This window comes from Anser anser, assembly GCF_964211835.1.
Source record: "Anser anser genome assembly, chromosome: 1".
In the NCBI taxonomy this organism is placed as follows: Eukaryota; Metazoa; Chordata; class Aves; order Anseriformes; family Anatidae; genus Anser; species Anser anser.
Window position 1 is genome coordinate 16293576 of NC_139720.1, and position 12095 is coordinate 16305670.

At 39.1% G+C, this 12095-nt stretch overlaps 1 protein-coding gene across 13 annotated transcripts in view; it reads left to right on the forward strand.

Moving 5' to 3' along the window:
- The window catches only part of KIF21A (kinesin family member 21A), a 91327-nt gene that overhangs the window by 65195 nt on the left and 14037 nt on the right, over positions 1–12095 (forward strand). For 5 of the 13 annotated variants that reach the window (XM_083820022.1, XM_083820027.1, XM_083820029.1 and 2 more), the window contains 7 exons: positions 950–1010; positions 1222–1276; positions 2669–2886; positions 7467–7577; positions 8137–8265; positions 9856–9894; positions 11900–12036. In XM_083820022.1, coding sequence (XP_083676148.1) covers positions 950–1010; positions 1222–1276; positions 2669–2886; positions 7467–7577; positions 8137–8265; positions 9856–9894; positions 11900–12036 — 750 coding nt within the window. The remainder of the gene's footprint in view (positions 1–949; positions 1011–1221; positions 1277–2668; positions 2887–7466; positions 7578–8136; positions 8266–9855; positions 9895–11899; positions 12037–12095) is intronic. The other 8 variants (XM_083820030.1, XM_083820026.1, XM_083820032.1 and 5 more) reach the window with 3 other exon arrangements.

Genomic DNA, 12095 nt, shown 5'->3' on the forward strand with positions numbered 1-12095 from the left:
TACCCATATCCTTAAGCTATACTTAGATTTATCACTAGAATAACATGCAAGTAAAGGATTTTTTCTCCTGGCAGTTTGGAATTCATTGTACATATGCCCTGGACTGGTTGTCTTAGCCTGACGTTTTGCATGCAGACATGCTAATCTGATGTTTGGTAGTGTAACAGTATGTGCCATGCATGCTGGTTTTGTCTTTTGTGCACAGGCTTGAATATCCATTTTACCTCAGGAGCGTTTCTACTGAACAGCTTCTTTTTCACAATTGCCTTCAATACAATTAATACTTTTAGAAGCAGGTCTGTAGTATTAAATGGTGGCATCATCCTGTTTTGAAACGTATATGCTTACATACTAACAAAGTGCTTCCTCCTTGTCAGGCTGATGCTGCCATTCTGTATAAGCTGGAGCTGAGCCTCAGCTCACTAGCTAGATAAAAATGCATTTCATTATTTTTTTTCATTTTAACAGATTTGATTCTGTCTTGGAGCAGGATGATCACAAAAAGGAAGTGGAACAAGCATCCTTGCTGTCCATTGACTAGCATCTTCTTTTCCATGTCTTGCAGTTAATCTACTTTGCTTTTCTTCTTTCTGTCTTCCAGATCTCCTTCTACAATTTCTATTTCTCTGTCAACCGTGTTGCTCTACTACAATACAGGACCACATCTGGCACTGTATGCCAAGGTGTATGATTTCCTTAAGCTGTGTGAAAGAACTTAGGAAAATTTATGAATGAAAAATTCAAAAATGAAAATAAATTAGGGAAAAAAAAACCAGGAAAAGTCAATGAGAAATGACTGGCAAATAGGGATTTACAAAATCTCTTGACTACCTTTCATATGCCGTTTGTCTACATTCAACGTTATCTGAAATGTTGTGTATAGTACTTAAAGCCTGGATATCCTGTTGTAGATTCACAGGCTAATGTTATTCTTTTGGTGATTTTCTAGAAAATTTGGAAGATAGTACTGACGAGGATGCCCCATTGCATAGTCCTGGGACAGAAGGAAGGTGAGCAATCTTTGTTAACTGGATCTGGTTCTAGAAAAAACGCTGTCACTTCCTCTTTCTGTAACACATTATGTACCCATTAGAAGATACCTGTGAAGAGGTTTCATTCCACATTGCCTACCAATTCCCTAGGAAGAAGGATGAAATAAAAAATACACATTCTAAAAAGATACAGCTGTTTTCTTTCTAATTGTGCTGTAATTTCTTTTAGTTCATTGTCTTCAGATCTTTTGAAGCTTTGTGGTGAAGTCAAACCCAAGAGCAAGGTAGGCTGTACAATAATAATAATAATAATTTATACTTTAGTGGCAGCTTCTGGGGGATGCTATTGCATTGCTCTAGAGACATTAATGAGTGAAGACTTACAGAAGGTGAACTGAAGTACTGTTCATGTGATTCACTTGTAATGTGCTTTTGCTTAATACTCCCCTCTGAGAAGCAATGATAAAAATGCATTGTCTTTCAATATCTTGTGGCTGAATTTTTACAGTTTAAGAAGAGATTTTCTTCAATTACTAGCACTCCAAACTGGAGTAGATTTGTAGTTTAGTATTACTGAGGCTACAGTTTAACGCCAGGGGAATTGGAAACATGGTTTCTTTTTTTTTTTTTTAAATTATTTTTTCATAATTATTTGCTTCTATGGTCATAGGAGTGTAAAGGATGTTTATAAGCAAATAGAAATTTGTCCTTCAGATTCTTAATTAAAGTTGGCATTGGAGGTGTATATCCAGGTTGGCTGCAGTTTAATATTAACAGGAGTGGGAACTGGAAACGTGTACTGTTTGTGATTTGCTTCTGTGGTCACAGGAGCATAAAGCAAATTTGTAAAGTAAGTAGAAGTCTATATTCTTTGCTTTGCACTGCAGTTGACTTTAGAGGAACATATCTAGGTTGGTGTTGCATTACTGATAGCGTCCCTTGGCTTCATGGCTCTTTGGGTAGGTAAACTGAATTACTTTGATCTGAAAATGTTGGTATCAGGTAAACATGTAATTTTTGTAAGGGCTGTGTTTAGGCTAGACCTTTTTCTTCCCCAGTGGCCTTTCTTTCCTTGAGGAATTGATCTAAATTTCACAGCAGCAGCTTAAACACGTAAAATGTATGGTCAGCTTTCCAAAAATGACCATGTTGCATAAAGCTTGGCACCTTTCTGAGGTTCTCTGCTGTTTTCCAACTGTTCGAATGCTGAGTGAATCTTAATTCGTCTTGGCTTGAATTACTTCTGAACTGATATAAACTAAGTAGCAGATGTTTTTACATCATAAGAAGCATCAGCGTAAGAAGTTACTCCAATATTATTGTAGTTATTTAAATTCATATTTTGCTTTATTGCTCTGCTTTATAACATTTCATTTAGTTAAACCTTAGGAGAATAACATTGCACTCTTGTAGTATTGATAGGCACTTGTAACTGGTTTCCAAGGATATCCTTTCAAACAGTTGTCAAATCAATGTTTCATGCTGTTGAACTTGACTTGCCTCCTCTGAAATCATTGCGAAGGGTACAGGTGAGCTCCTTGGTTTAGTTTCCAAAGGTAGTTGCCAAGTGATTTGAGGGGGATGCTGATTACCAGCTAATTATAATCTTAAACGTAGCATTCTTGACACATCCTAAGAAATGTTTAAGTTGCAACTTGCTTTCTGTTTGTCTGCAGGCCCGCCGGAGGACCACTACGCAGATGGAATTGCTATACGCAGATAGCAGCGATTTAGTCTCTGACACTAGTGCTGCAGACTCCACTTTGCCTGGCCCTCTTGCATCTGCTGCAGAAACCCAAGAAAGTGGGGTGACTGCTGACACAAATGATACTGCTGCTAGGGACAGGGAGTTTATTCCCCCACCATCTGGCTTACCTTCTAAGATAGGCAGCATGTAAGTTTGGCCATGCTGTACTAATTATTCTTTGCTTCTTAGAAGTGCATGTTGCCCATTTCTTGTAATCTGTTATTTTAACTTTACAAGGGAGGTTGATATACTCAAGCTTACTAAATACTGACAAAGCCCTTCCTCCTTTTTCTGCCATCACCACTCTAGAAGGTAGAAATGCTCTGTTATAAGTAATGTGTTTCCAAACTTCTATTAAGTTGTTCTGTCATAGTGAGATTATTGTAGCCTTGTTTCTAAATAGTGAGAAAAATCCACCTCGTACCTTGGATATTTTGTTTTACTAGTGCTTTGGGAAATTCACATTCTAGGGAGATAGCAGGAAGTCTGCTTAGAACAGCAGAGTTTAAGAAACAAACAAACAAAAAACAACAAAGCAGCAACAATAAAAACTTTAAATAATATAATGTGGTAATAGTATCTGTGTGTGGTCCTAACTGTCAGGGAAAATCTTCCTGTGAGACATTTTGTGTGGACCGTGCTTAAACTGAAGAAGTCTATACATTAATGGAGTATCCAAGTGTAAAGTTGAAACAAACATGTTAAAATCCTAAACTAAAAACTTTATTTTTGTCTTTTTACTCTGGGGCCAAGAGGCCTCTCTTGTGCACTCTAGTATGTGCTTTTTTTCATTTGTTCTTGCTGTTTTTTTATAACTACCAATATCACTGCTGGTTATCAGCCGTTCACTGCTAGAGACCATTTTCTTGACTTTTTTTTTTTTTAAGGTACTAGCTTCTATATTCTGCAAACTCATGCGTAAACTGAATGCACTTGCCATATTCAACTATATGGAAAAACTGTGTCCCATACCTATCTTCCCGTTACAGATGCTGGAATTAGGCATCTTTCACTATCCATCTGTCCTATTTGCATAATGATTTTACAGCAATTTCCATCTAATGTACACTTGCAATTTGTATTATTTCTACCGTGTATTTCTAGCATGTGCTTGAGGTGGCAAACATGAACAGTAAAACACTACTGACAGCAATTATTAACCCATGCTGATGGCTTCAGTGCATTTTACAAGTTGAGTCTGCTTGAAAATAATGCTCTTGGGGGGCTAAGACAGGTGAAGAAACCCACTTGTTTCAGCAGTTAGTGTGAGATCACTAGGGACTCTTGAAGCTTCAAGATTTAAAACATCAAGTGTTATGGCCTGGCATCCAAGACTCAGGTAATACCAACTTTTGCCTCACTCCATCTGCTAGAATGCATCCATTTGTGTAAGTGAGCTTGCACAAGGCAAAATGGATCTCTTCTAAAAACTGTATTCTGTGAGCATTATACAGTGTGCTGCAGTGAATCGATTCAGCCAGCAGCAGGCCTCACTTATTTTGATTTGCTATTGTTCATGTTTTGGCAGATAAATGATCAAAAATGGCCACAATCAGTCTGTAGTGATGTCCTCACTGTAACATGAAGGCTTTTTTCATAACTAAAGCTCAGTCTACTTTCTACAGTAGTGCTGTTTTTGCTGGTCACTGGTTGTTGTTGACAAAAGGTTGTCTTTGTGAGCCATCCGGCCTTCCTATTTGAGCCTGTAGTGCTCGTTATCTGTTGTAAAGAAGTGCATTCTTCTGAGGCAGAGTGTCATCTTACCTGTAATAAACATTATCTCCCTTGTGCCTCTTATGTGGCATTCAGGGATGTGGAATTAGTAACGGTGATCCAAAATATGCGTTCCCTGGAAGTAACAGGTAGTAATTTTACGCTTAGGTGCAAAGTTAGGTGTCTGCATATGCATGAACTCTGCTGTGGAAACCCTTCAGTTTTCTCAGTTCTGTGGTGATTCAGAGAGGAACCAAAATGTGCATGGACAACACTGAGTCCAGCAGCCACTTTGGTTGGAATTCTGCTTATAGGGACAGCCAGTGCTGTTGTCCTTTGAGACTCCCACCTCAGCTCCAGCAGAGCATGGTGGTTTCCCGTCGGTCTTGTGTTACATTTGCCAGCTCTGTTCAGGTGTCTGTGATATCCTGGGAAATCTAAAGGGACACTGGAAACCTGTAATTAGGTGTGTGTCTTGTGCTTTTACATTCAGGTTATCAATAGGATGCACCTGTGGTGTTTGTTTAAATCTATGTTTATTCCACGAAGACTACACTTTTATACAACCTGCATTTCCAGGGTTTCAGAAAGGATTCATTATATAATCATGCTTTTTACACCTTCTTCTGAGCTCCATCACTGCGGAGCCAGAGATGGAACACTCAAGGGGCAGGTAGAGAGTAAGCAGGAAGGAGCTGGCTCCGTGTCTGACTTGGAAGCCACTGGTGTGAGTCAGAGGAGCTTGGGCTCTGGTTTCTGGTGTGGTTTATTTAACCTGCTAGCTGCACAGTAGGGATATAGGCAATCAAGGCAGTGGAAACTAAAGCTCAAGTTTGTTATCCTTGTTGAAAAATCTAGCTATTGGGCTGATCATAGGACTTGCCTTGTGACCCCAGGATTTCTGCATTCCTAAATACATACCTCTACAGCATAAAAAGAGGGAGAGTGTGTGTCCTGTTCCCCCTCTTTTTATATGTTCTTTGCAGAGTATGTCTAGAGATATGTGACCCTGCAGGGAAAGAGGTGCTCTGGTGTTGAGGAGTGAATTGAACCCACCTTCCTCTCACGTTTGTGCTCTTTAACCACTACACTTTTGTGCAGAACTATAGAAGTTATTGCTTCTGCTCCTCCTTCTGTATTTTGAAGACCCTGTTTATTTGCAGTTAGGGGGACTGTAAGGGTCTGCACACAACTCCTGGCACTAGGCTCTACAGGTAGGACCTTCACCTTTGTATGGGAGCTTGTGTTCAGCATACATGTGATCACTTGGGACAGTTTGGTCAAGTAGCTGTTCTTAGTTGTGCTCTCCGTTTTCACAGAGTCACAGAATGGTTTGGGTTGGAAGGGACCTTAAAGATTACCCAATTCCAACCCCCTGCCATGGGCAGGGATGCCTCCACATGACCAGGTTGCCCAAAGCCCCATCCAGCCTGGCCTTGAACACCCAGGGATAGGGCATCCACAGCTTCTCTGGGCAACCTGGTCCAGTGCCTCTCCACCCTCATTGTGAAGAATTCCTTCCTTATATCTAATTTGAACCTACCCTCTTTTAGTTAAAAACCACTGCCCCTCGCCCTGTCACTGCACCCCCTGACAGAGTCCCTCCCCAGCTTTACTGCAGGCCCCCTTTAGGCACTGGAAGGCCGCTGTAAGGTCTCCCTGGAGCCTTCTCTTCTCCAGGCTGAACAACCCCAGCTCTCTCAGCCTCTCTTCATAGCAGAGGTGCTCCAGCTCTCTGGTCATCTTTGTGGCCTTCCTTCGGACCTGCTCTAGCAGGTCCATGTCTCTCTTGCGCTGGAGCCCAGAACTGAACACAGTGCTCACATGGGGGGTCATGAGAGCTGAGAAGAGGAGGGGAATCACCTCCTTCAACCTGCTTCCTTTGATGCAGCCCAGGGTACGGTTGGCTTTCTGGGCTGCCACGCACGCTGCTGGCTGATGCTAAATCATGTTATTTTTGCCCACCGGTCCTCAGATGGGGTTTGTGTAACACTGACTTCCTCTCAAGGGAAACCAGCAGAGCATTTCTTATGTGGAGAAATTGCAGATATGTAGATCCAGACTCTGTAGAGCTCTGAGACTGGATGCTAATAACTGTGTCAAGCCAGTGCCTGCCCACTGGGTGTAGTCTGCTTAGTAAAGTTGTCTGACACAAAAGCACTTTGAGAATTGCTTTCTCGCTTTTAGAGCATTTCTGGTCTTGCTGGTTGTTTCTGATAGAAACAACCTCTAAACACACACACAAAAAAGCATAAACCAAAGCACACATGGCTTTTCTGTTTGTATAGCTAGCAAGGAACAGGAATTGAGAAAAGTGGAGATCATCTGGATTACCAGTAAAATGATGGTGCTTGAATGTCAACATCAGTATTGCACTCTTGATCATTTGTTATTTGTATTGGGAAGTAAAAAGTTGGTATAAAGACCACAGTGACTGTGAACTGGAATTATTTTGTAGAAAGAGCTAGAGAGACAAAGGAGGGATGGAGAGCAAAGAAGAAGAGAAGCAGTGTCATAATATTCAAGTTGTCAGTGGAAAATACTGTCTCACATCCCAGTTGTGAATTTGGTATCAGAACGGGAATATGTTAGTGAATGTTTTAATTCATCTGTAAGAGCCATTGTGATTTCTTTTCTTCATATCCGTAAGTGGTCTATTGTAGATGAAATTTGTGGAATAAGAAATTCTAGATCTTAGACTTTGAGTCTTCTTTGTGGTCTTAATTTGAGGCACATCCTCCAGCTACTGTATTTATTTTAGTCAACCTCTTTTATTATTGAATTAGTAGATCTACTGTGTGTTTTCAGTATGTGTCTCTTGATATGTTGATGAACTATGGAAGTTAATACATTTGGTATATTTTAATAATGTGAGAAAAAAAATAAATCTGGTAGTCTCAAGAGATGAAATAATAATACATTAAGTACTTCTGAGTGAAAAAATGACAGTTAATGTGGGAAAAGCAACTTTGACAAAGGCCTGTAAAGTAAGATAATGATTCCTCTTGATTCAGTTCCAGACAGCCATCTTTGTCGGAGAAGAAGATACCTGAACCTTCACCTTTAGCCAAGAGAAAAGTCTATGACAAAACAATGGAAAAGACAAAGGCAAAAGAACAAAAACTGTAAGATTCCTTTATTTTCTCTGAAATAATTTAAACCGTGGGTATATCTTCTTGAAAAACAAATTGTATTTTCTGTTTCTTTAATTTTCGGACAGTTGTTTTTATTGTTGGCAATGAAATTATTATTGCTCAACTGCTGTGTGTGTATTTTTATTTTTTTTATTCCCCCCAAGTAATTTTGTACACACAAATAACTCTGGACCAGAGCTCTGAAAATGTCCTTTGGAGCATTTGCAAATTTTTAAAATTATTATTATTAAATAGCAATCATCAATTTCTCTAAGAAACTGCAGTTATATAAGAACTTCATTTCACATACTTGATTTTTCTGCTTGGAGCTTCTGCTTTTATCGAGCAAATTTTGAACATTTTGCCACCTTGCAGTCTGAAGCAGTTGTAGTCTTAAGTTTTGTTAACCTTCTCTGGGAAACATCTGTAGCCATCATCATAATTTTATTTATTTGCTTAAGAAAAGAGGATCTAACATTTGAGGCATGTTGCATTTAACATCTCTAATCATTCACAGCCTGTTAAAGAAGATGTTCTTTTTTTCTTGTAGCTCAGATTCTGGAACCCCAGAGGCTAGTCTGTCACCTCCTACTTCCCCACCAAGCCGGCCCCGTAATGAAATGAATGTTTTTAGTCGTCTTACTGTTTCTCAGGGAAACACATCAGTTCAGCAGGATAAGTAAGTCACAGAGGGAAGCCTCAGCCCCCGAACAGGGACTTGGCAAAGTGCTTTCAAGTTACCAGTGTAGTATCTGTTAGATATTTTGCCTTTCTCCTGCAAGACAGGAGGAGACATTTCTCCTGCGTTCATGTATCTTTCAAATAAAATACTTAAAAACCTACATGAAACTGCTGTAAAAATTCAAGGAAAACAATTTCCTGCTGAACCTTGTTTCCTGTATTCTAGGCTATGTTTGGTACTTGTAGTTTTAAAGCCTTAAACTGTGACAGAAAAGAACTGTAGAATTTTTAGATATATGTGTATTTGTGTGTGTGCTTACACTTGAAAGTAGAATTAGGCTAACAATGTAGGAAATTGTGCTTTTGACAGTTTTTCAGTTATTCCAGTTCAGAGCACTGTCACAATAGCACCCTGGAGGGCAGGATGTTGAAATGGCTAGAATGCAGTTGTTTAGAGATTATCCATATTATTGAACAGGCTCACAATAGGAGGTGATCTGGAGGAGCAGATGATATCAACACCTCATTTAGAAGTAGAGCTCAGTTTCCTGGCATGTTAGGCATCTGTTTCTGCAGGAGTTTGTCCAAATTGCAGCCGCCTTGGGTTGAACAGAATTTTTATTGCAGGTTTCAGTACTGATAATAGTGCCATGCAGCACTTATGAACCGCAACTGAAACTTGGAATAAACCTCTGGTTCAGACTATAGCAAGATGAGAAATAGGTCTCTTTCCACTTTTTTTTTTTTTAAATAAAAATTTTGTTTTCTTTCAGTCTGCAGGGTTACCACATACCAAGCAGTAGCTTGCAATGCTTGCAATAATTTAACAGTGCTTGTAACTTCTTTATCTTTGATATGTCATCTCACTGCTAACTCCCACTTAACCTTTTTCATTTTCTTTGCACTGGCTTTGAAATCAAAAGGAAGCTGCTGGATCTGTTCAATTTGAGTTAGAAATGAAGGGTGTCTTATGACATACTGAAAACATTCATGTCTCGGGGGAACTTTTTCTTCTTGTGTGTTCTCTTGTTTTTTTTTTTATTTTTTAAAACTCTTCTTGAAAAGGAGAGGTGAAGGACTTTGAAGTAAGGATAATTTCCAAATTGCAGTTCCTTTTTCAGTGGGCTATCAATGTTTAATATTTATATTTTCCAGATTAACATTTTACATCTTTTTTTCTATACTTAACAGGCATTGGTGTTAAAAATGATTTTTCCTTTTCATATTTTCAATAAGCATTATGTTCCAAAGGTTAAAGTTCGAATCCATCTTCTCCTTTTGCTTTACCTTTACTTTTGTAAGAAAATATTGGGGAAATAAAAAATGACTTAGCAGGCGTTACTCAGTTTCTTGGTTTGAGGCAGTCTACCAATGTAACTCACTGCCAAGAGAGCCGTTTAATGATTTTTTTTCCCTAATATTATCATGGATTTAAGGTATACCCTGAGCAATGCTACATACTGTGTATGAATTTGCATTGCTTTTCTGGACTGGCCATGCTGTTGTTTGTTCTTCTAATATGGAGGCTTTACTTTGCTGCTGATACCTGTATTCTTTCTCCTCACAATTCCACCACTGTTGGTTGTAGGTCTGATGAAAGTGATTCCTCTCTGTCGGAGGTACACAGGTATTCTCTCTTTCTCTTTTCTTTTTTCCTGGCATCTCTCAGTGAAGTTATTCCAGTTCTTAGGAAATTTCATTTTGCATTTCATTTAGATGCATGAATTTTCCTCATACTTATGCACTGTATAATTTTTGCTTTTGCCAGAAATTTAAAAATCTGAAATTCTGGTCAAGCATGTGTCCCCACCCCCCCCATTTTTTAGGGCTTTGTTTATCATTGTTGAGCATGTCAGTTTGGTGGTTGTTTTTTTTCTTTTTTTTTTTTTAATGAAATAGGGTGTACACCTTTCCCTAGACATACTCTCTCTTTGTTTTCTTTGAAAAAGAGCAAATATTTTCTCACTTTTTTGAAGCTCGTCTTTTTTTTTTTCCCTTGTTCAGTTGTACGCTTAGGTCACTAAAAAATTAAATTCTTCTGTAAATAAAAACAAATAGTTTCTACCATGTCTTTTTGACAGGATGCATAGTGGTTCAAGAGATGAAAGAAATGTCCCTAGTCGTGTTTCCAAGCAGTGGCTTAGGCTGTTGGCACTCAGTGAAAAAATTTAGCAAGAAAAGGGCAGTTAAAAGATTAATAATAATGCGTCGGTGGCTTTGTCTAGTCATTGTAGCAAGCATAGCATGTTTTGTCTGTAGATTTCAAAGCACAGCACACAGGTAGATAAATAGCTCTGGGACATGTATTTTACATGGCTTGTCAAGGGAATGAGTGGGTGAGAGCAGCAGTAGGAGTAATTCGCAATCTACAGGCAGCGTGATCCACTGGAGAATATTACAGAGAAAAAACGTTAGTTCTGTGTAGCATTATAAAACAAAGCGCAGACATCTAAAATAATAATAATAAAGTAAACTGTCTATTTCTGTATTCTTGAAAACACTATAAATAAGGTGCAGATTGAAAGATGAAAGTATTATTCAAAGTGAGGAAGTTATGAATTACGTAGAATAGAATCATAAAATCATCATTTCTAACACCGTATCAGATAAACCTGGCCACTAAGTTAGCTCATATCATTAAAGACCTTTTCCTTCTTGTAGCAGTTTTCTGCTGGGCAATATTGTGGAATTTTTACAGTTTCCCAAACCTGATGGTTTTTATGAGGTAGGGCTTAGTGGCTATTTCTCGTAATTATGAACTTAATCCCTAGAAAGGTGTGGCTGTGAGTCTTGACTGTGAGCTGGTCAGGTCACAACATTGTGTTGCATGTTTGTGGGCATTATCTAACACGGAAACAGGGTAGGCTTTTCTACACTTCACAGGTAAAGGGAAGTACGTGTGCACTGTGCATGCAGTTGTATGCATGGGATTTTAGACTACTACTTATTATTATTTTATGAAGATTAGTGTGACTTTATGTATTTATTTTTCAGGCTGGGTTACAATCTTTTTGGTACCACCTCAGAGTTAGCTACACGTACCCTGGAAAGATTCCTCCGGAGTGCCTGTAGTCTCACCGCGCACCCTTATAGCCATTTAAGTTTGGTGTTGTGTACAGGCTAGGGACCTTCCTCAGGCACATGAGTTAGTAGCAGTTCTCCAAGCTCGCCTGTAGAGGGTAGCTGATGTGAAATTGTTCCCGGAATTACTTCTTTGGAATGTTTCTCTTTGGAATTGGCTGTGTACGTTACCTTCACTACATTTTTCAGATGTGCTATTTGGACTAAGCTGTCTTTCTGCAATTTGCAGTCTTGTGGTTGGTCCTCTGAATCCAGGAGCTTTATGCATCTTGGCTCTTTCAGCATCTTGCAGGTTTTCCCATGTACTCGACACTCAGCATCCTGTCTCTTTTTGTTTCTTGTTTGTTTTAGTTTCTGATTTCCTTTATTTAGCCCAGAGTTCACACTTGTTAAAGCTAAGTAGTAAAAATCCTTGCATAGTTTATAAAAGGCATTCAGCTGTTCTGTCCTCGCATGTAAAAAAATGAAATTAACTTTTCCCCTACATATAAGTAAATTAATTTGATCTGTGTCTATTACTATGCCCAACTCACATTTTCTTTTTTCTTTAGGGGGATAATTAACCCATTCCCTGCTTCAAAATGCATCCGATCTTCCCCACTTCAGTGTATCTATACAGCTGAAGGACATGCCAAGGCTGTGCTTTGTGTAGATGCAACTGATGATCTTCTCTTCACTGGATCTAAAGGTTGGGCAAGCTTCATGCACCTGTGCTGTCTGTACAGGCAGCTTTTACAACCGGGGTTA